The sequence below is a fragment of the Podarcis melisellensis genome, assembly GCF_964234715.1.
Source record: "Podarcis melisellensis genome assembly, chromosome: 4".
Classification (NCBI taxonomy): domain Eukaryota; kingdom Metazoa; phylum Chordata; class Lepidosauria; order Squamata; family Lacertidae; genus Podarcis; species Podarcis melisellensis.
Window position 1 is genome coordinate 48,201,059 of NC_138531.1, and position 25,177 is coordinate 48,226,235.

The following is a 25,177-nucleotide window of genomic DNA, read 5'->3' on the forward strand; positions in this document are numbered from 1 at the left end:
TTGTTGTTCAATAAATTTTCTGTTATTTATTTTGTAACTGCACCTAAACCACAATAAATTGTCCAGCACTTGGCTGCGAGACCAGATAAAATATAACTTTTACCATCAATACAGTCCATTTCCAAGGCCAATATAAACTAATGGGCATATTTAAAAGATACAATAGGCTTCTGCATACAGGGACGGAGTCTTTCTCTTCTTCTAAAATAAAACATTTCCCACATAATAGCATCCAATGTACATATTCTATAATGTCTTTCGTTCTTTTTACTTTTACTGGCAGGGCGCTCAAAATGAAGAGTCATAATTTCTCACGGGCCCTTATTCAGGATTTAAAGAAATACTGAACCAGAAAAACTACCCAAAGTATTTTCCCAAGAAAAATAGGTTTCTAAAAACCAGTCCTCCACCACCACAAGAGGGTTTTTCCCCTTCAGCATAGATATACATTCTGATGTCTGTTCGTGATTTGGCACATTCCCAAGCAACATCGTGATTTGCTTTCTGCAGCTCTGAAAATTAAATCCATGCTTAACTGGCCTTGGTTGTGTGAGACCTGTAATACCAAGTTGGCAAAAAGGCGAGCCTTGGCTGCTGGTGCTTCTGAGAATTCTGCTGCAGACCATGTGTCTCTCCCGCTCTTTCTGCTGCAGAAGGTTTGCTCCTAGGAGTTGCACTCCTCACAGTGGCACGAGAGGATGTAACGGTAGGTGGCCGTGAGCCTCATGCCACCTGAGCAGCGCAACCTCATGGCTTTCAGCTTGGAAGTCTGTGGCTGGCAGCAATGGCACGTAGAGCGGAAGGGCTGTTTCAGGACCGTACTGAAGGACACCATTGGTTCTGAGCGTGATGTCTGAGTACAACGTCCTTCACAACGAGCTAGCAGCACCATCTGCAAAGGAAGGAGACAAAGGAATCAAGGAACGGAGCCCCAGAGCAGTGCAAATTTGTGATGCCGGCAGAAATTGTATTGTTCATAACTACCTGTTTCCTGTTAAACAACCCCCTTCACAACCCATTTAGGCCTCACTGCATTGTGTTAATAATTTAATTATGGGTAAATATACTCTGGGCCTAAGTTTTCTATCACATCAGCTACATTTTGTATACATTGTTTCAGCATATTTGGTGTTTTTTTTAAATATAGAATGCTTTGATTATGGATCAGAAGGGGTAAGATATGAAGTGTTGCAAACCCAGTCATGTGATCTAGCACCCGTGGCCACCTGGAAATGGCCAGTTTGGACCCCAGTTCTTTTCCTAGTTGTTTCCTGTCTATTCCTCTAACGCACTTAAGCAGAAAAAGGAATCTACTGTAGTGTTTCTGAGGCAGAGGCATGTATGTGTGCAATAATATTATAGATATGACAGCAGTCTAATTAAAACATTCTTAGCAAACGAAGAAGAAGAAGCCATGCTCTTGCCATTGCTGATGGTGAGCTCTGCCCCAAGATGCTGTTACAGAATTTATTCTTCCCTCTGGGATTCTCTCCCAAAATTCTCCGTTCTATTCATGGGTAATGAAATGCCTCACCCTATCCACTGCCCATGAATAGCATGGAGAATTTTCTCTCAACTCTAGGCTTGCTACTGTTATAGAATTAAATACTGATTGGCATTCATTCCTCTCTCTTGTTTTTATGGACCATATTTCCCCAGACACCGATATCTTCCACATTTAATAATAATATAAAGGAGTCTTGTGGCACACAGTGACACACAATGCAAGTAGACTTTTGTCAAGCATAAGAAACTTCTCAGTCTTTAGGTGAAACAAGACTCTTAGCTGATTTCTCTGCAATAGTCTAACACTGCTATCCTTCTGGAAATCCCTTACTGATTGTATGTAAGGCTTTTAGAGACCACTTGCCCTATATTCCTGTCTGGCCCCTGGGCTCAGCTGGTGAGCCCTTGTTGGAGGTGTCACATATTCAGTATGTAGGTATCACCAAGAGGGCCTTCATTGCAGTTGCACAGGTATTGCTGTAGATCAGGGGTCAGCAAACTTTTTCAGCAGGGGGCCGGTCCACTGTCCCTCAGACCTTGTGGGGGGCCGGACTATATTTTGGAGGGGGGGAAATGAACAAATTCCTATGCCCCACAGATAACCCAGAGGTGCGTTTTAAATAAAAGGACACATTCTACTCATGTAAGAACACGCTGATTGCCAGACCAGCCGAGGGCCAGATTTATAAGGTGAGTGGGCCAGATCCAGGCCCCGGGCCTTAGTTTGCCTACCCATGCTTTAAGCACTGTTCTTTCTACTGCTCTTTCTACTCAGGCCTTCTCCAGCTGAATTGTTGTTTTCAGTTTTCAGTTGACATAATCTTCTGTGAAGGATTTATATTATGTTTTGCACTTTTCTTTTATGCATTTCTTTTATACATCATGTATTTTTATATGTTTAGTCTACATTATCCTATATATAGTATAAGGCTGGTATCAGTCGTTTGCTTTTTTTTCAAAGGCTGAACAGAGAAGGCAAGTTCATTTTTAACAGGCAATAATGGGGACAAATCTCCGTAAGGATTTTTGAGCTGGTTTTTGCAGAGAAAAGAAGGGCAAATGGTCAGCAACAGCAGCAGGTGTTGGAGCTACAATCGATGGCGCTGCCTCTCTTCCCCACTTCCACGGAGCAGAACAGAGCAGAAAACTCAACAGCTGCTATTAAGCCACAGCAAGTTTCTCCAAGCAAAATATTTCAAGCAAAAACACCTTTTTTGGCATTTCCTCATGTTTCTAAATGAAAAGGGAAAGGTTGGCCAAAAATCACTTGAAACCATATGTAAATCACATCTACTGCATTTGGATCAAAAGAAAACTGGATCTGAAGCTGTCATGGAAGGAGGACATGTGTGGACACAAATGAATTTCATATCCCTTAAGAAAGGCAAGTGGTGTGTTTTTACCTCAATTTTGCTACCAACTGAATGTAATTAAGAATATAAGAAGCTGTGTTATACCGAATCAGACATTGGTTCACCTAGTTCAGTGGTGTCTACAATGACTGGCAGTGACTCTGCAGGGTTTCAGACCAGGGTCTTCTCCAACCCTGACTTGAAGCTATCAGGGATTTAACTTGGGACCTTCTGTATGCAAAGCTGATGTTCTACCACTGAACTATGGCCCATCCCCAATTCAGAAGGGCCATTCCACCCCACTGCCCTACTTTCAATCCATGTGAGATTATTTCTCAATAGAGCTTTTTGTCTCATTGTGATGAGGTCTACAAGGTAACTACAAAAAAATACACTGATTTTTATTTTGGGGTATATTGTCTTGAATATATGAAATATATACTAATATTAGCAATTCATAAAAATAGGTAAAGGGGGCATCACCAAACAGAAGGAGACCAAAAGGGGGCCAAGAACTCAAATTGTATTGAAAAATTGAAATGTATTGAATAGTAAAATGTCTTTAGAAAATGCCTGATACAGTTTGGTAAAAAACTTTCCTCAAGCTTTCCTGTAATAATATGAATAATATGAATATTGCAAGAGGGAAATTGTATTCTTGTGCCCTACTGAAATGCAATTTTCTAGGGACATTTTCATATTCTATAAATTTTTATTTTTGAAAATTCTTCTTGAGGTCTTCTTCTTCTTCTTTTTCTTGCTAATAATTCACAGAAACTAAAAATCATAGGGACTTGGCAGGGGGGCTACAGAAGTTTCTGATGGTGATGAGGAAATCTCTGGTCTTTCCACTCATTATGGAAGTTCTGCTTTAAAATATGATGGTAGCACCACCACCTTGAAGGAGAGGCTGTCTACACGGTCAGTCACACTTTCCCCTTAATTCATTCACAATATGAAACATATCAGGAACTCTGTAACAAATGAAGTTGTCTGGGCTGAGAAGGGAATGACTAGATGAAGTACCGTATTTTTCGCTCTATAAGACGCAGCAGACCACAAGACGCACCTAGTTTTTGGAGGAGGAAAACAAGAACAAAAATATTCTGAATCTCAGAAGCCAGAACAGCAAGAGGGATCGCTGCGCAGTGAAAGCAGCAATCCCTCTTGCTGTTTTGGCTTCTGGGATAGCTGCGCAGCCTGCATTCGCTCCATAAGACGCACACACATTTCCCCTTACTTTTTAGGAGGGAAAAAGTGAGTCTTATAGAGCAAAAAATACGGTACTTTAAAACAACCTGAATGACGATGACAGTCCTGAACACTGAGCTGAGTCAGGAAAATTTCCACACAATACAAAACAATCTCCCCAGCCTACACTGTGTCTTTTCAGTGAATGCAGCAACTCAATCAGCACACAAGAAAATATAATCCGGATGAGTGTGGCTAATTTCCCTATTTTAGCGGTACGTATTTGTTTGCTTGTACTCTGGTACATTTCTGAGTGAACATGTTAGAATTTTTAAATGGTATATTTTTCAATTTATAAATGTACCTTTCAGAGCATTTCTTGCTGTCACATTTTCTAACGCAACTCTGCAGCCATAAAAGCTGAGTGCCAATTCACATAATCTATTTTGTGTCCCTGCAGGCAGTCCATGCCTCCTCTAGGAATGTGCTCATGTGGAGAAACTTAATATATATGAACTGACAGATCAAAAATATGTCAGCAACAATTTCTGTGACTGGAGTGGTTGGAAAAATTGCCACCTCACTCAAGGGAAGTTGAGCTGACTAGATTTGCAATTGGCCAATTCATAAATTTCTTCAAGCAGGTGTATCAAAAATTATATCACATGAATCAGACAGAACTGGCATCGTCATGGGGCAGTTACTTCAGGCAAGTTTCCAGAAAGAGTGATGGTTTTCCTGCCTCCAAAGAACAGTGTGACTACTTTCAAACACTGAACTGCAGTTCAGGCCTCGTGGCAAATTGCTTTTGAAACTGAGGAGACTTTGAGATATGGCACATAGGTCTGCAGTGCAAAGGGTGGGAAGAAGAAAGGCTGCATGTAAGAAAGGTTGAGAAGTTTAAGATAGCACTTACCTTTGAACTGCACTTGTACAAAGGGTGGCTGATGGAATCCACATAATGGTGCCTCATGCAGCGGTCTGGATCTGAATCGATCATGAAAGTACTGTCTGTTTTACTGTCTGTGTCTCCCATTATTGCCAGAAGGGACAGCATAGAAATGGAAGCGGCTAATACATGATTTCCCATCGTTAGAGAACTTCTCGGGAAATACAGTAGAGGGAGGCAGAGCATCAGAAGCACTCTAAAGACTGAGGCCCAGTCCCTTTCGAGGAAAATGAGAGCTCTGTGCTAAGTCTCTGGCTTGTCATTGCTGGTTTTGAGTTAAGCATTTGTGGAGGGCATAATCCATCAGAACATCTCCTGCATGGCTGCTGGGATAGAAAATAAATAAATTAAGATCCTGAAAAAACAACAAAATGGCCTCTAGAGTGAACTAGGCATAAATAATAATAAAGCTCAAAAGACCGCTCTCGGCCAAGAAAAACTTACTGAGCAAACATCATCCCATTGTAGGTGTGGTGGAAGAAGAGGTCAAAGCCTCGCAAGGCTGAAAGCCTCTTCTATCAATGTTTTAATAATAAGGACATTTAATATTGCAGAAAATGTGTTTATGCAATGAAGTCTCCAGTCGGTTCCGTTCAGTGTCAATTATTTAGCAAGGCACCTGAGGATTTCTGAACATTAAAAGGCCTGAGGATTCGCATGAAAAATTGAAAGGTGTGTTCCAGAGGATTAAAGAGAGTTACATTAAAGATGGAAATGTTGGCTCAAAGCAGAAACGAAAATTAATTCACTGGGCTCATCCCTCTCTCCAGTGATCTGTTCAGCCATTCTAATCAGTGATTGCCCCAACGATAGACTTGCTTTTTTGTGCTCTGCACACAGCTGTGTCCACTGAAATGGACTGAGATGTAGGGAACATATGTGAAAATAATTGTGCAGTCTTGCTGCTAGCAAAGAGATCTTACCTACACATCCACAAAGGGTGCGTGAGCACACACACGGCATGTGTTTGAGGGTGTGTCTGCAGCTAGGGGGAAACGTTCTTGCCTTCATAAGTAAGAGGGCACCCATGTTTCACAAATCCTGATCTGAAACGAATCTGAATGAGATTTTACTAATAGGAGGTTCTGTGACCATACATTATAAGAGTCAGGTTTTTCCATCTCAAAGAAAGAGATGGGAGCCACTACTTGACTATATTAAATTTGTTCACCTGTATGGAAATGTTTATTTACTTGCATTAAGCCAAAATAAATAAATCCCAAGAAGCTCCAGCAAATAACCCCCAAAGCCACATACATTTGCTTTAAGTCACACTAGGATCAACTCACATAGTGCACCAAAGGTTGGGGACCTTTATCAGCCTGAGGGCCAAGTTTATTGGCAACGGACGAGACTCTGCTTTTGCACAGTAGGCTACATTCCAGCAGTATGGATGCCAGAGATTTCTACACACGTCTCTCCATCTCTCCATCCTCTATCTACCCAGGCATGTAAGCGGCGTTATCACAGTTCAAAAACACATTCCAGAAGCTCTCAAGGAGTGCACCAAGCAGATTCAATGGGGGATATCATGTGAGGATCAGAGAGAGATGTGAAGGGCTGCATTTGGCCCCCAGGTTTCCCACCCCTGACATGAAGTATCAGTGGTGGCATTTCATAAAATGATGAGGGCTAGAAACATATATTCTTTAAAACCTCCTGATATTCCTGCTCGAGATAAGTGAAAATCTGAAGCTCTTGACACTGGAAGAATAGATGTCCTGTTGTACTTTCTCTTTATTCACCAAGAAATGTTTTATATCATTTCTCTAATATGTGCATAAGAAGACCCTTGCTGGAGCAGGCCAATAGCTCATCTAGTCCAACCAACCCGATCTCTGTGGGAAGCACACAAGCAGGACATAAGTGCCAGAGCACTCTGCCCACCTGCAATTCCCAGCAACTGGTACACAGAGACAGGCTGACAGAGGTGAAATATATAGATGAGCCACCTGATAAAATAGCAACAGCTGCAGATCTTGCAACTTCAGCCCCACCAATAAACCAACAACTTCATTTTCAAGAAGCATATAAGATATGTCAGTCAAGTCCAACCAACCAATATGAGGAGAAGAAATAATGTTAATCAGTGAGCAGGTCTGGCCAAAGACATTTTGCTGCTTCCCACATGTCTAGGTGCATAAAGGCCAAAGGCAGCCAAGTTATTTTGGCATCTGGCGCAGAAAACCTCACAAGCACCTCTCCCTCTCCCCTTCCTCAGCTGTCAAAATACAATAAACAGAAATGAAATGAAATAATAGCCGTTAAGTACAAAACACATAAATTAAATTAAATAACCCTAAATTAAAGGATCATAAATTTAAAATACAATAACCATAAATTTTAAGAATCATAAATGTGGAGTACAGTAACCAAAAATGAAAGAATCATAAATTCAGAACACAGAAATCATGAATTAAAAAGCCATTTGCTGCTCTTTCATAACCCCAAAACAGCTGCATGTGGAGGCTTCCTCACCCTGCCCAGTGGTAGGACTGGGCTGGCCACTGAATTCCTACTGAAGGACATAGAAGGCTGCTCCCCTGTTCCAACCACTAGCTGTTTCCCCATCTTTCCTTGCTCCAGGTGGGCAATTTGAACAGTGACATGCCTCTTGTTGGCAGGCAAGCTAAAGGACGTAACCCCAGGTAATTAGCCCACAGTCTGCAGGCTGGATCCAGCCTCCCAAGTGGCCTCCCCTATCCCTCTCCACCATATTCTCAGTCTGGTTCACTTACTCAAACACGATTTGTGAATGGAAATACCTGCCTGCAGGGGCAAACTATATGGCAATAGACCGTGTTTAGTTTAGCTTGAGAACAGGCTTCTCCATATCTTTCCCAAGACCTACTTGTGCTCATGTTCATCTGCTCTATCCAATGGACTTCTGAGCCATGTGGTGGCACATCCACCCACAGGCTCCTCTCTACCATCAGGGGGAAATCTGTCAATTTTTATTTCAGTTTCTCTCTCTCTCTCTCTCTCTCTCTCTCTCTCTCTCTCTCTCTCTCTCTCTCTTTCCTGTTTCTTCACATTTCCAAATCAGTTTGCCCCCCCCAAAAGGCCTTGTGAAAATTCATCAACATCTTTGCAAGAATTTCTCCTAACACATGCACCTTTGTCTAACAAACACTTATAAAACAATCTCCGCTAACATAATTTATTTTTGCATGCTATTCTCACCAATATATGCATTTATATGTACATTTTATCTTCCTCTAGGCATTACATTACAGTGGTACCTCGGGTTACAAACTTAATTCGTTCCGGAGGTCCGTTCTTAACCTGAGGCATGCTTTCGCTAATGGGGCCTCCCGCGGCTGTCGCACTGCTGGCATGCAATTTCTGTTGTCATCCTGGGGAAAGTTTGTAACCCGAAGTGTTTGTAAACCAAGGTAACACTGTACTTGGAAGAAGAGTGGCATTGCAAAATTCAGATAAACGCAAATTTTGAAGGACAGCTCAGTTCTTTTCGTTCTGGAAGTGCCAGATTAGAAAGCTTCACCTTTAGAGGTGAACAGAATCAAATTACTCCCGTCTCCCATCCCTACCCAACACTACTTGGTGGTGAACTGGACAGGGTTGACTTGCATGGTGGCACTTAGAAAAGCCAGCGACTGCATGGGCTGATGGAGGAGGCTGCAGGGTTGAGCAGAGAATCCTACAGAGCCTCCTTTCAACTCTGTGGTGGTCCTTGAAGCACTAGCTCCAAATAAGCTGCTATGAAAAAGAGGCCAAAATTACAGAAACGGCAATAAAGATGATTACATACATTTACAAGAAATGTGGTGGGAAAGTGGAAATTACAATTGCGGGCCCTGCAAGCACAGGGTGAGGAGCGGCTCCCATGGAGGCCTGCCATAACCTTCCCCACCCCCTCTGATAAGCTGCCACTTCACTAGACATGCCGCTGTGCTGCTGTGCGGTTTTTATGCCAGGCATCTGGCTGCTCACCCAGGCCAAAGCTCTACCTCTGTGTCCCAGGTCAGCTGGGTATGTGGGAAAGAACAAGCTGGTGGATTCTTCTAGGGCTTATGCTTAGCATGAACTACCATACTTTTTAGAGTGTGCCCTGTGCAACAGTTGCAGGTGAGGCTATACCACAATCCTATGTTATCTGCATATGCAGGCTGCCATATCGTAGCACCAAAGGAAGATAGAAAGCTCAATGTCCTACAGTAGGAGGGCCACTCGCACAACATTTTAAAACGGAGGCACAGATGTGCATGAAATGTGTGTGTGCTGATTTTGATGAGTAGGTGATCATTTAGAAATGATCACATTAATTTAAATAGAAACACACAATACATCCCACCATAGTGAGGAAGATGGTGACCAGGTGACTTTTGTACCTTCTCAGTTTCCTATCTATCTAGTAGGCAACTTCAAGGTCTCTTCTCTACCTTCCTGTTTAGCTTTAAAGTGGACTTAGGATGGAAGGCCCTTCAAATAGAGAATTGTCCTCTGTCATGCAGGACACATGCCTTCTTTATTCTACAGAAACACTGTCAAGCATCTGCTTGGGCTTGGCTCAAGCAGGACTGGGGGACAAAACTGACTACTCACTTCAGAATATAGGACGAATGAGTAAAACACACTTAATAGTTAAACGTGTTACGGTCCGTAGTGGGCGAGACGCCCTGGGGCAATGCTACTTCCTATTTTGCTTCCAGCGCAGCCCTCCCATCTCCGGAGCTGGAGTTTTATTTGGAAGAGTTTCTGCTTGTTTGCTTGATTGATTTGTTGCTCTTGCTGCGAAGCCTGCCAACCTGATGCCAGGTTTAGATCTAATAATAGGCATAAAATTCAAGGAGCTGCTAGCTGTGCAAGCAAATGGCAGCCCTGCACGAGGCAGACTCTCTGCTCGGAGCAAGTCCCTTCCCGCTAATCCCGGTGTGACCTGTGTGCATGGAATGGTGCCTGCTGGAGGACCACAAGCAAATGGACCTCTTGCAGACTCTCTTCATGAGCCACTCTAAGCACTCTGCTTCCTTTTGCCATGAAACCGCTAGGTAGGCCTAAGCACAATACTCTCCCTTAGCCTCTACACTCTCTCACACACATACAATATCAGTGGCGAGGGATGAGATCTACAACAACGGGGTGATTGTAAGGAGTTCAACAAGTTAATGTATCTGAAGTGGTTTGAACACACTATAGTGCTATATCAATGCTATTTCCTGGTTTGATTTATACCTTGCTTTTCAGAACAACTCCCTCCTATCACATCTTGCAGTGCAATATAATGTAATAATAAAACCACCAGCAGAATGAGTAAATAAAAACAGCAGCTGAGGGTTAGTGCTACTAGCTACAGGGGAAATTAGGCAGACACAGGAACATGTCTGAGGGCCATGTTCCTTCCTGGTAACTGTGGATTTAGGGTGTGTGTGTGTACATGGGTGTGTGTACATGGCTGTAAACAAGGGGATCTAGGAACATGAAGTCCCTGTGGAAGCATAGATGGGGCAGCCTTGCTTTCCCAGCTTCCAGACACATGTTGCTGGTGCTTACTGGTGCTTGCTGTCTTTGCCTGGCAGGGAGAAGGTATGTCATTGAATTGTGACAATGTCTCTTGTTGGCCTGGATATAGGAAAAAGAAGTGTGTGGCAAAAGTCAGAAACCTTTAACTTTTGCATGGGTGGAATATAGCCTGCTGTGCAAAGGTGAGACTCACATCTCCACAAACTTCTGCCTCTTGCCCACTTGCTATTGACATGTGGGCCACAGAAGATAGACCAGGAGGAAATTTGGCCCCAGGCTGGAAAAGGTTCCCCACTTTCTGCCTTATAGGAATCTGATCTGGAGCCTCCAGCCAGTGCGCAAAGCATAATGTGCTTTCTGACAAAGCCCTGACTTGTGTTCTCTTTGGGGCAATTCCGATGCAAGCTGCCACCACGTGGAACCATTTTTCTAACCACCTCTTTGTGAAGCCATAACTTTTATTGCAGTCCTCCATGCAAAATGAAACTTAATCAGCACATAAAAGAGGTTAAGTCATTGTTACCAAATATCCAAAAACTAGAGAAAAGTTTTCATATGAAACACATGCAAGGTTTGGCTGCGCTAGGCACCGTTCCGTATGTATGCCTGAAAGAGAACATCAGATGGAAATTAGGGGGGTGTGCTTGAAAAACTGCTAGATAAAGAACATCAGGGGTTGACGCTGAGTATTTTCTCTTCTGCTAATCTTCGTGCCATTATATTGATATTGGATATTTGCTAAGTGCTATGTCCTCTCAATCGCCAAAATTTAAATTACGGCAACGATTTCCTCTTGCATTTTTCCTTGCAGTCTATCAAGCCTTCATTTAATGCAACATTCAACATTGCTCCACCCTAATGCTGCTTTAAACAGAACAACCGTTCTCTGGCACAGTAGTGTGAAAGGGACTTAGCAAGAGAAAAAGTGTGCTTTGGCTCATCTCCCCTTTGTTTCCATGTGGCACAGAGAGAAGAAGTGCCCAGTAGGTCTTGCCCTTTGTCGGTAAATAAATATTCCTGCAGTGGGATTGTTTCCCTCCCCCTTCTTCATGCTTCCTTATTTAAGCATTTGTGCACGGCTGATGACTGGGCAGGCAGACAGTGATGCGAGTGCATTTGAAACCCTCGCAACTGCATTGTTGTCCAACTTAAAAATGCCGGATGAAGTCATAAAGCAGCTGTGATCCACTCAGAGAGAAAGAGGTGAAAATAGAGAACTGAAGCCACATAAAAGACAATTCCAAACAAACTGAAATAATTGTACCCCACCCAGCACGGTTTTGTATGGATACCAAATTTAAACATTCGGGGCTAGATCCTGCCTGACATAAAGGACAAGAGTAACTCTGGCTGCAGCAGAACTAACGTGATCTACTTCTGTTGAAGCTTTGGCCTGCCATTCACACACGCTAATCCAGTGTTATATAAACAGCATTCTGGACGAGAGCAAGGAGGCACCGTAGTCAGATTGTCCAAAAGTTAAGGGTGGGTCTGTTAACTTCTGGCCCTTATGTCCTCGATGACGCCCCCTCTTAACTGTCGAGTACTTCCAATACAAAGACAGAATCCACCTGTGTAGTCAGTTCTCCAGCATAACCCCATCATTTTGAGGATGATGTCGGAGAGTAAGATTTCACTGTAATTTTCTGGAAGCCAGTTCTGCTATGTAATTTGCTATCACTTTAGCCTCTTTTCCTCTGAGTGAGCAGCTGAAAATGGTCTTAAATTCAAAACATTTTCTAAAACCCATTTGCTCTAGTTTTAAAGATTTTTTGGTGTAAAAGAAAGGTTTACATCTGAAATGCCTGTTGTTTACTTCTCCACTGGTGAGGAATTAAGAGAGTCCTTTGTACTTATCAGCAAAGAAATGGGGAGAGGGGGATACCTTGTTGGTTGGGACCCTCCCCCAGAGATTCTACTCACCTTGGAGAACATCCATATGGCTCATGCCTCTGCTGTCAGTTGGTCATCTTTTCACACCCAGAGACCATATTGCCAATAGTGGGATGGAGATTCTAGAGACTGCATGGTCTATGCTGGTTCCACAATGTCCCTATCAGCTCTGCAACTGGACAGGGAACCAGCATGAAAACGCCCAGCCTAGAATTTCCATGAGGTTACTAACCAATAAAATTTCAGGTATACACACAGTATGCCTAAAGTGTCAATTGTTATTCTGTACCTTAGCACCATCAGTCATCAGACAAGTAGTTCACTGCCTTACTGGTTGCTTGAGAACTTGGGATGGCACGGATGAAATTTTATCCAACAATACCCATTAACTATCTTTTTAAAAGTAATCATAATCATATGATAAGCATGTCACCTCTCAAACACAGGAGAATAGACAGCATTTTGAAAGTAAATGAAGAGCAATTCAGGCTGCAATCTTTTACATGCTTACCTGGGAGTAAGTCTTATTGAATTCATTGGGACATATTTATGTTTAAAAATGCATAAAATAGCACTGTCAGAAGCTTACTAGTCCAGATATTTTTCTATACATTTTATTTTCTGTCTGAAAGCTCTTGTTAGTTCAGCAATATATGGATAGTAACTTGATTGTGGGCATTGCAGGATAATAGCTTTGCACTGGGCGGGGGGATTGATTGTAACTGTTTACAACAGACATAGTAGCATCAAGACCTCTAATCATGGAATTGCACTTAACAGTGATATATAGGAGAAAGACCACAAAGTTCAATTAAGATATCTGGTGTCAGTTGGACTGATATTTGGGGCAAGAGTTCTGCTCTGGCTTGCAAGCCAAAGTGGAAGGGACTGTCCTCTTCCCATCTCCATAGAAAAAGGCACAGTTAACATTTCTTTTCTCTCCCCTCCTACCCCGACCTCTGTTCCCTGTTGGCCTGGCAACAGCTTCACAAGCTTCACTAGTGCCGCCTTAAAATGGTGATGTGCAATGGGTACTGTTGCTTGGCACAGGATTATTGAATGGACACAGAAGACAAAAACAATGTTGTAGGTAGCCATGCTGGTTCATTCAAAAAGATCTAGAAACCAATGCAGAAACCAACAAACATGTTGCAAGGTAAACAGCAAGCTTTCAAGTTCTCCAGAACTCTTCCACAATCTGGAAGGTAGAATTCTAGAGTTTGAGTTCTGATAAAATCTCACTGTGGCTTTTGGATTCTTTTCTCCCTAAAAGACCAAAATGACCACCTACCATTTTTGTTATTTGAAGACTTTTAAAACTGAAGGAAGATTATATTATACTATGTGAAGATGGGACATGCCACCTGCATTTTGGTTCCTACAAATAATTCATTATTATTTGTGCCAGTGATGCTATCAGAGGAATCATACTCAATCCTCCTTTCAAAATTATTTGTGGCTACATGGGGGGGGGGGGAGGACAGTCATACTGTTTCATTTCCAGTCTGTGTGTATCCTGTAACTTCCTGCTAAACTACCGATAACTTTTCATACCACAAATGCTCTGAGTTTTTGTTGTCCAGCTTTCGTTGCACTATAGCCCCTCCAGACAACATTAATGTGGTACTAATAGAGAAATGTCGCTGGACAGCTAACAAAGTAGAATAATTTCACCACTAATGCACTATTATTGTGTCAACAGCATGTTGTAGAAGGCATCCACATCAGAACACCCATATGGAGAGTCTCCCAGTTTGACTTCTATTGACTCTTAGTGCACCACCCAAAATCAACCTCCAACGTTGCTTAAAATAAAAACTGCCAAACTTCTCTTTACTTCTGTTCTCTGTCTCACAAGGGATCCAGGTGCTGGAAATGGATCTGAGTAACTGCTGTATGTTATAATCTTTTTTAAAAAAAAATTTGGAGAACATTCATTATTGTTTCTTTATCCCAGCAGACTTTGGTGCAACCCAAAATCTGTTTCCAGATTTCAGGACGCTCTACCAGAGACTAATCAAATTAAGCCTGCCTAATGTGTCCTGTACTCCGTCTTAAGACTGTCATTTTCTGCAGACCTCTAGGTTTCTGCATAATGTCTAGCTCTCTCCCACTTTCCCTGTTTTGCTTAAGCCTGAAGAAAAAGCCTGGAGAACTCAAAAACTTGATCACTATTTAGCAGTAGCAGAAAGCATGGTGGGGCAGTGATGCTCCCCTGATCTCTGGCTGGTTGCAGCACTGCCGGTAGAGTGGAAGGGAGAAGGCAGCAGCAAAGTCCACATGGCAGAAACCCACTCATGCTCCCTCCAGATTGGATCTTCCAGTGCATTTGTACTGCACTAACCTTGCGGGTGGCACTGTGGGTTAAACCACAGAGCCTAGGGCTTGCCGATCAGAAGGTCAGCGGTTCGAATCCCCGCAATGGGGTAAGCTCCCATTGATCGGTCCCTGGTCCTGCCAACCTAGCAGTTTGAAAGCACGTCAAAGTGTAAGTAGATAAATAGGTAGCGCGCCAGCGGGAAGGTAAACGGCGTTTCTGTGTGCTGCTCTGGTTCGCCAGAAGCAGCTTAGTCATGCTGGCCACATGACCCGGAAGCTGTACGCTGACTCCCTCGGCCAATAAAGCGAGATGAGCGCCGCAACCCCAGAGTCGTCCGCCTTTGTTTCTCCACCTTCCTTTAAGCAGCACCAAAATGACCAACCAAAGGCCAGGTGTATAGCAGTGATGACCCTCCAGACCACCCACTCCTGCTCCTTAAGGATGGTTGATTTGCTTCTAATAGAAGACAGTATGTAATATGCAGATATGCAAGTGTTTTTCAGTCACTCATTGCTTTTTCTCTTGAGGAAATCACTGGGAAATTTCCACAAAGGATCAAAATAATAATAATGAATGAAAACAGTGTGTGTGTCCCCCAACAAAACCCCTATGTAATTCCATTGCAGTGTACCCTTGTCAGGAATTACAGTAAATCCTTTCCTTTGGATTCATTCAGTCAAACTTGTCATTTCCTTGAAGGAAGGACTGGATGAAAAAGGATGGAAGGTCCTCAGATATCAACTTGTTTCTTTCAACAAGGTGGGTGGCATGCTCTGAAGCTCCCATCCAGCCCCAGCCTGAGTGTTGTGGCAGTGACATGTGGGTCACTATCATGATATGACTGACCTTCCTTCACCAAACCAGACTCTGAACATTAACTCAAATCCTCAACTTGCCTGCAAGGCCATGTCAACGTGGATTATAGCTCTGCTGTATTAATAAGCATGAGAACCTTATTGGCAGACTCCCCTAACAATGATTCAGTTCTTATCTATCTATCTATCACCTATCTATCTATCTATCATCTATCTATCTATCTATCATCTATCATCTATCATCTATCTATCTATCTATCTATCATCTATCTATCATCTATCTATCTAACATCATCATCTATCTATCTCTATCTATCTATCATCTATCTATCTATCTATCTATCTATCTATCTATCTATCTATCTATCATCTATCTATCTATCTATCTATCTATCTATCTATCTATATCTATCTATCTCTATCTATATCTATCATCTATCATCTATATCTACCTATCTATCATCATCTATCTATATCTATCTATCTATCTATCATCTGTCTGTCTGTCTGTCTGTCTGTCTGTCTATCATCTATCTATATCTAACTATCTATCTATCTATCATCTATCTATCATCTATCTAATCTATCTATCTATCATCTATCTATCATCTATCCATCTGTCTGTCTGTAAATCTCTAAAATAATATTGATCCAGCAGAATTCCTGGTGGCTCAGAGTCCCATTGGCATGAGCTGGCTTCAGCATTTGATGGACAAATGGTGAGAAAGAATACATTGCCTGCCATTTAGATAACGTACCACGATTGGGAGAGCAGCACCACAAAATTCCAGCAAACAGAACGAGAGCCGGTGGAGCTTGGAAGTGGTAGTGCCTGTGCTACCCGGATTCTATTCTGAATTAGATTATGTGAAAAAAGAGAGAATATATAGACAGCCAGCTGCTCAAAGGCTTACTACAACCTTGCTTTTATTGTTCTGCTAAGTTAGAGGTGCGGCATCAGAGGGATTCCATTCATACCGTCACTGAGAAATTTTAATATGTTCCACACTGACACACATAAAAAGGAAGTAACAGCTGATCATAAGTCAGACCAGGCGACAGCGTCACCCTCCCTCCCTCCTTCTCCTTCTCGCTCTCCCCGTGTGGGAGCAGAATTGTGGGCCCTCCAGAATTGTGGGGTCCCGGGTGGATTCCACATCATAATCGGCAGGGAATCAGGCAAACGAGCTCATACAATTACATCTATGTTTCATTATGGAAGTGAGCATGTACAGTATTCGCTCCTCCCAGCAACCACCCAGAGTGGCACACAAAGTAGTGAATTACAGAGGCATGCCAGATCAAAGCTTTTGCAGTCCCCCTTTCTCAGATTACAAGAACAAAGGAATAGTCAGTGGCATGGAGAGGCAGTCAACTGAAAATAGGCAGCAACGTGATGAATCACTTTTTCTGTGCAAATTATCGTGTGGAACTCACTGCCACAAGAATTTGTTTTTTTTCTTAAATCGAAAACTTAGCAGGAGTTTAAAAGACAGCAAGTGCCAAATGATTTGCTTTAATACAAAGGAGACCAAACAAGAAAAGTTTGAAACATTTTTAAAGGATATTACCTAGCCTTTTGTGCTTCAGGGCAAAAAGCAGATTTTAACTAGAAAATCTAAAGAGGCATTTATTTATTTATTTATTTATTTATTTATTTATTTATTTGATTTACAGCCTGCCTGTGAATTGAATGGTTCTCAAAGCAGCTTTTACATAAAGGTCAGACTCTTTGACTCTATTAGACATGCCCCACTGGCTTCATAGTAATCCCTGTCTGAAAGAGTTTGAACAAGTACAATCGTCTTACGCATATTCTGCTCAGTAATATGGATCCCACAGAGTCAGGGCCTTCCTAGTGGTGGCTCCTTCATCGAGGATGCACATTTGACCCCCCCCCCCCACTCTCCTTTTCAGCTTTTAAATGGGCCTTGTAACCCCTTTGATTTCACACTGCTTTCGAGTTAAATGTGCTCCTTCAGTTCTTAATGTTTTCTTGTTTGCATCACTGATGTCTTGGTTCTGAAATTATTTTACTGCGCTTCCTGTGCTAGACTGTAGTCTGCTCTAGGGCACCTTCAGATGGGTACTGTATGTACTGCAGGTGGATGCGGCAGCAAGCATATTGCACTTTGCATGTGGATGTTGTAGATTTGTACTGGGAGGGCCTTCTCGGTAGTGGCGCCCTCCCTGTGGAACACCCTCCTTTCAGATGTCAAGGAAATAAACAACTACCTGACTTTTAGAAGACATCTGAAGGCAACCCTGTTTAGGGAAGTTTTTAACGTTTGATGTTTTGTAGTGTTTTTAATATTCTGTTAGGAGCTGCCCAGAGTGGCTGGGGAAACCCAGCCAGATGGGTGGGGTATAAATAATAAAATTGCTATTACTATTATTATATAAGTCTGCTCCCCTCCCCCCCAGTACAGAAAAGCTCTTCAAGGCTTCTGCATTATTGATTTTGCACTGCCTCCTTTGACTCCTCCAGTCCTGCCATTTGCCCTCTCCCTCTCTTTCCCCCCCAACAGTGGAAGCTGCCCTGTGATGCCATGCCGCCATGCCACCCTCACCTTTCTTCTGGCTCTTGCAGCTGTGGCAGCAGCACTGTCAGCAGCATTGCCACAGTTCTTCTCTCTCCTTCCTTTGCAGCAAGAAACCCAGTCCCTTCTCCCCCTTCTCCTTCCCTCCTTCCTTGTGCCCTCCAGCTGGGCTGACTCAGCCCAAAGGATAAGGCGAGAGAGACCACTACCAACACAGCCATACCTACACCATTGTTTCTCTTTCTCTGCCTCCCCCCTCCAGCCCTCCCCTCACTCCCTGAGCACATGGAGCCTCCATTTGGGCTCCCTCTGCTTTCATGCAAATACCCAAAAGAAAATTAAGAGGCTCACCAGCTGCAAAGCTTCCCCCAGCCCTCACAACACGAGGGTCACCCACTTCATTCCCCCGCTTTATTTAAGCAGGAGTTATTCACCAAGACAGCACTATACTTTCACTTTTACAGTTTTTAATATTCAGGTTGTGATTGCTTGCTTAACATCCCCTCAGTACAACAAAAACGGCATCAGCTGGAAGCATGTGGGACAGGCTTACGTCACAGAGAAACGGCTTCAGTGTGGCACATTGCCATGGCAGCATGGGACATGAGGCAAGGAACATTTCTGGTATGAAAAGTTGGGGGTATTTCCTGGAAGCTATTGACCATGTACCCGTCTCAAAGACTTTGAGGATGCAAACCAGTTTAAATTCAGGACCACATGTGTGAAATTAATGGACTATGCAGAACTTGATAAATTAACGGGAAGGATCCGAAACCAGAGGGACCAGAAATTCACCGAAGACTGGAGTAAATTTCCGAATTATTTGAAAGGTATATGTGATGATCAGACGACGTTTGTAGGTTTGCAAGAAGTTCTGTGAGGAATAATATTAGAAATATTGTAAAAATGGAGAAGGAGAGATGCTATGTTAAGAGATGTAAAGGCAATATTGAGTTAGGAAATGCATAAGAAGTGTTTAAGACGGAGGATTGTCAGAGGTGCTGATGGAAGTCCAATAAGAATGTATGTGTGATAAATTGTGTGGTATGTTATATAATTTTGTATGTTAAAAATCAATAAAAATATATATTTAAAAAATAAATAAATTCAGGAGCACATCTGATACCTTTAAGAGCACAAATCATCCCAGATGCACATCTGGAGGGGAACTTAGATGGCTGCTTTAATTTCTCGTCTTAGTGCATCCTATACATGTCTACTCAGAAGTAAGTCCTACTGAGTTCGATAGAATGTGAGCATGGGACTGCAGCCTTACTGAACTGATTTTATATTTTAACTGTGTCCATAAGCTGCCTTGCGAGGCTTTCACACTGAAAGGTGGCACGGAACTCCTACTGTGGTGGGCTGGCTGCAGTGTTGGACTAGGACATGGGAGACCAGGGTTCAAATCCCTGCCCAGCCATGAAACTCTCTGGTTGATCTGGGACCAGCCATTTTCTCTGAGCCTACCCTATGTCAATGTATTGTTGTCTGAGTAAAACTGGTGGGGCCCACCTTGAGCTCTTTGGAGAAAAGGTGGAGTGCAAATAAATACATGTGTTGCTCTCAGAAGGATGAAGAACAGTATCCCTGAGGGATCAGGCTTGGAGACTTCCTAAACCAGCATCATGTTCCCAACAGCGGCCCCCCAGATGCTCTTTGGAAGCTCTGAAGCAGGCCAGGTAGGCCGCAGCCCTCCCCACATTTGTGCCCAGCAATTGATCTTCAAAGCTACACTGCCCATTTAGCCATCATGGCTAATAAATGCCCTGTGAGCTTGTCTAAACCTTTGAAAAGGCCATCTAAGGTAGCAACCATCATCACATCTCTCTGTGCTGGATTCCATAAGTTAAGAGTGTGCTGTCCCTCTCCAAAGGTGATCCACTGCAGTGGTAGCTCAGTTCTACTTAAAGTACAGCAATGTTTGAGCCAGTCCTGCTATAAAGCATGTGCCTATTGGACTACTCTAATTTGTTTTACAAACAGTCTTGATCACGAATAATTGTCCTGATATCATCATGAGCACAAATAATCATGCATGCACAATAAAGAAGAAATCTCTTTCCTGAATCTCACTAAGTTCTGAGGAATCTCAACCCAGCAAACAGCTGCATGAGGAGTTCTAAGAAGAGACAGTTCTTTCCTTCCACTGATGTAACAGTGTCTTTGCTGATAATGGTAGAAGCAGACCGGACAGCCAACGGCAAGCCAGATCTGACTTGAGCACATCAGTGCTTGTGTTTCTAACGCCACAGAGGCAGCTGTCTCCCCACCCTGACAATGTGCAAATTGCATTCTATTAGTGACAGTCAACTTGGATAGCTTTTGCATTAGCACTCCAATGTGGTGGTTATGGCACATGAATTCTGCAACCTAAACAAACTGTGTTAACTAAAAAAAAAGTGTGCTTATTTCATAGACTTTGTTCTGCTACTGCTATGCAAAACCCTTTGGGAGAACTGAACGTGCCACCCTGAAACATTGGAAACCTGTTCAGCTCAACTCTGGTTTCTAAAATTTCACTTTGTGTTGCCCACATGCTTGCAGGTTTATCACTGCAATAATAAATGCAATAAGAACCAAAAGCCAGTTTTAGAAAACAGAGATCCTCTGAAGGCTCAGTTCTGCACACCCATAGCACTAAATTCTATGCCTGCCTTCAAGGATCACACAGAATCCATACCGGCCTGCTTTTAAGTCTGTTGAACCACAAATATATCCTCAGCGTTGCATGTGATAGATTTACAGGTGTGCTTCTTTAGAAGCGATTCATTGTGAATGGCTCTTAACAGGAGAAGTGTAACAGGAGTTTCTGCCCTAGACTTCCCATCTAAAATAATCCTCTTAAAATTTCACATAGCTTATGTAGCATAAGTCGTTAATTTCATAGCCACCATGAGGCATCTATGGTACTGTCAACGTTTAAATGGTGGAAGAGGCCATTTCAGACAGTAAGCATAACGGAGGGAAATTATTGCAGGATTATTCCTCAGCTACCCAAACAGAGCTAAGATGAAAATATAATAACCATGCTGGAGTCATCTGGGAGGAAAGGCATGATACAAATTTAATCAATAAATGAAATAGACTCTTCAGTGCAAGGGCTATAGCTCAGTGGCACAGAACAAGCTTTGCATGCAAATGGTCCCAGGTTCAATCCCTAACTTCTCCACGCAGGGCTGGGAAAGATCCCTGTGTGAAATCCTGGAGAGCTGTTCTCAGCCATCGTAGACAATTCTGAGCCAGATGGTTCGATGTAAGGCAACTTCCTAAGGCAGAGGATCTCTCTACTGCATTAGGACTTTGTCTTTCAGCTCTCCAACCTCTTGAATGACATTACACTGTTTTGGAATCCACAAATCTGATGCCATTTGCCTCCTTCCAGTGTATAATCATAGCAGTGATGACAGCTAGCTTCTGCCATTCAACGTCCAAGCAAAAGGGGAGGTTCAGGCTGCACGATTTTTAACTTTCACTTAAATCCAAATGCTTTTGCTATGTTCACCCATCTTGATCACATCACCCTTCTGGATCAATGGGTGGTACTCACTAGCTTTCTGGGACAAAACCAACAAACAAAAGGGGAGAGCCAGTAAAAAATGAAATTATCCAACTGCACAGCAGTCTTTTATTATTGCATGACACAATATTTCTATACAATTGGGTTGGTTGCTTCCATTAAGGGGCCAGGGCTAATGAAGATGGTCCTTAGCCACAAATTTCAAACCTATTTTCTAGGTTATTTTCGCATATACTTTCTCTGTTATGTCTGTTTGCCTTGCTGTGGTTCACACATTTCCATTGCGAACATCACACTTCATATAGGGGAAATGTTATCTTTAAAATATTCTTGTATCACTTGCAATAAACTTATTCTACTATTATTCTTCCTATTTCTTCAGAGTGGGGGATGAGCCAGAGACGTTTGTTCACTTTTTTCCTTTCTGAATCTTAGACTAGCTGGCAGCACTCCCCTCAAATGCAGCCTTAAGAAAACACTTTCATGCCCACATGAAATTTATGCTAGAATCATGCGTGCTGCTTTAAATATTCATTCAACTGGTGATGCTGTTTTCTTCAGGAATTTGTCCACTAAATTTCCTCGATGTAGATGTTGCTGTTACATTTAACATGCTTTTAGCTTTTGAAACCCTAAACAACTTAGGACCACAATATCTAAAGGGCTGCCTTGTTTCCTTGCTGCCCAGCAACAGCACTCCTCTGATGGGACACTGCTGAGAGTAACATATTCAGAAGCGCACTTTGCCTATGCAAGATACCAGGCTCTTAGTGTTGCAGCTCCAGCTCTCTGGAATTACAACTAGCCAAAGAACAGACAAGCACCTAGCATGATGATGCTTAGGCACCTACTGAAGACCTTATTGTTTAGGAAGGCTTTCTTTGAGGTGTAGCCCAGTCATTTATGGAAGATCAATTTTACATCTGGTGAAATGTTTGTATTGTTTTTAGAGCTTGTATGGATAGTTTTGTTGTTCTGGAGTTTGCTGAATTGCTCTCATTTCTATTATTATTATTATTATTACTGTGTGCACTGCTTCTATGGCTTTATGATGTGAAGCCACCTATACATTTGTATTATAATAATAATGAAAATAAAAATTGCCATTACATCTTTGGTTAAAAAAAACACCATTATATTATTATCTCTCAGAATTATGCTGCTCTAAAATAGAACATTTGAAACCTTCCCCTCCAAAAAAGGGGGTCACATTAGTCTTACTCAGAGTAGACTCATTGGTTTCAATGAATCTGCTTGCAATATGGTTTAGTGAGCTATCACCCAGTGATTCCAGGGCAGCGTCAGAAACTTCTTTCAACAGGAGGTCTGGGGAGGCTGGCAAATTATTTCTGAGAGCTTTGCCCTGCCTGAGCATCCTTGGTTTGATCTGCCGAACAGACATCCCCCTGCATTATTGGTTGTGCTGACGGCGTAAGCCGACTGCTCAATATATCTCCTCTGTTCTGCAGCCAAGACAAACACTGTGGATTCCCTCGCCGTTCCTAACCAATCAAATGCACATATTAAATCCATCCTAATCCATAACCAGTGCTGTGCACCCCGTGGCAAAACTTCCCAGAAGTTTGGATAAATACAAAAGGGAGGAAGGGGGGTGGGAGATCCTAAACAAAACCTAAAACCTCGCAAGGGATGACACCCAACCCTAGAAATAAATATTGCCTATTGTTTCGAATTATTCCAAGCCCTCCAGCAGATGACTGGCAGAGGATCAGCATACATTAGTTGTCATAAAAGTAAACACATCTCCGTTTTAAAGCAGGAGCTTCGCCTGCGTTCATGGAGTCCCATTGTCATGGGACAAAGGCAGCGCTGGAGATACCCCTCAGCCCCCTTTTTGGACTCGCACAACTCAGCTGCCTGTCCCCCTTCCAGTTCAGCCTCGTACAAACGAGGGTCAGTACAAACCGAGAAGCCCCTGCGCGGAGATGAGATGGATTTAATGCTGCAGTTATTTTATCCCCAGAAGGACTCATTCTTTTTTTCCCCCCACTGACTGCCCCCTGGCATCCTCAGGAGACACATGATTAAAGGCACGCTGGCAATAAATAAATAAAAAAGATCTAGTAGGCAGCGAATCTTTAGGCAATCGCTAATGAAATCTGAGTTCGTGAACAATAAAGCAGGATATTTAAAGAACGCGGGGCTGTCAAAAGACAAATCATTCTCATTAAGCACAAGGTGATATTTAGCGTTCTGATCCAATCTCTCCGATCCCTGCCTGCTTACCTTTGCAAAACGCGCCGCTTTCACCTTCCTTTGGACTCCGGCAACTCAGAGCGAAAAAGAGGTCTTGTTACTTCCAAATGCTTTTGTTCTTCTGTCCCCCTGTCACATGGCTTGCCTTTTATATTTGCAACACACAAAAGTTAGGGCTGTTGTTTAAGCAGGAGAGAGAGAGAGAGAGAGAGAGAGAGAGAGAGAGAGAGAGAGAGAGAGAGAGAGAGAGAGAGAGAGAGAGAGAGAGAGAGAGAGAATGTCAAATGGAAAAGTGCCATTGCAGTCATATATCAATCAGGCGAGCGGCAGCGGCAGCTCACAAGCAAATGGGAATTCCACAGAAATGTGAAGCTCTTGTTATCTGAGAAATCACTAAACACCACCAGTCAAGCTTCCTTCTTCTGCACAGACTTCTCTCATTGGAGAACTGGAAAACTGGATGCAAATACACTGAAATTTCAGGATGTTTCCTGTGATGGCATACAAGGCTATGGAGGTTCAGGTCCAAATTTCATTCTGTCCCGCCTAAATTTGCCAGATCACTTGGTCAGAGACAAGCTCCTTTGCACCTCTGCTAATTGTTTGCCATTTCAAATTGGGGGGGGGCGGGGGGGGAGAAATACTTTTCAGGAAAACATCTACCAAGTGTAACCGCTTCCACAGTCACCTTGATGAGGTTTTGTCTGAAGAGTAAGTTATTGATGCTAGATTTATGACTTGAATCCTGTGTGTGAGAGAGAAAGAGGTACTGACTTATTGCAGTTGATCAGACAGGGCGTATTGTATTGCCTTGTCATTAAAATGAATGAACATGCATACATTTGCATCGTTCTCCTTGCTCTCTTGGAAGTCTGCTTTAAGCAAGCTCTCTCCGGGACTCACATATTAATGATCAGAAAGACAGAGTGAACTCATCACCTCTCCGCCCTCTGTGTCCAATCTTTAAAACTTTTTTTTGCTTAAGCTTTATGTGCCAGGAGCATAATGTTAACAATCCGCTTCTAATGATGAGCAAAATGGAACTAAACAGCGGAAAAAAGTGCCATACAACCGATACTAAGCTCACTACCTTTTATACTTATGAAATTATGTGGGAATTGTAAAATCACCTCCCACTGGGCTTACAGGGGATGGAAGTTATACAATTTGCTCTAGCGCCACAGACCTTATCAGTTCCGCCATATATTTCTGTAGTGTTTGGAGGATTAATGTCAGTGCGCACAAATGGTAACAGAGCCGCCAAGCTGGTTAAAAATAAAGGCTTGGACCCAGGGCTGAAGAGCACAGAGGGAGCAGATCTTGCCATTCACAAGTGCCTATCTGATCAGGAGGCTGGACCTGCAAAAAGGCAGACCGTCCCCCTGAGTCC

The 25,177-nt window shown here is 42.8% G+C and overlaps 1 protein-coding gene across 3 annotated transcripts; it reads right to left on the reverse strand.

The window, feature by feature from the left end:
- Nucleotides 1–24,664, reverse strand: NDP (norrin cystine knot growth factor NDP). Of its 3 annotated transcripts, XM_081908845.1 has the most exons (4): nucleotides 24,476–24,664; nucleotides 23,818–23,963; nucleotides 4,966–5,324; nucleotides 1–892 (listed from the first exon to the last, which is right to left on the reverse strand). In XM_081908845.1, exons 3-4 carry the CDS (start codon nucleotides 5,182–5,184, stop codon nucleotides 665–667), a joined length of 447 nt encoding a protein of 148 aa, XP_081764971.1. In that variant the 5' UTR covers nucleotides 5,185–5,324; nucleotides 23,818–23,963; nucleotides 24,476–24,664; the 3' UTR covers nucleotides 1–664. The 3 variants fall into 3 exon arrangements, with proteins under 3 accessions (XP_081764971.1, XP_081764972.1, XP_081764970.1); XM_081908846.1 differs by having other exon boundaries at nucleotides 4,966–5,321; nucleotides 23,818–24,664; XM_081908844.1 differs by having other exon boundaries at nucleotides 23,818–24,664.
- Nucleotides 24,665–25,177: the final 513 nt, after the last annotated feature.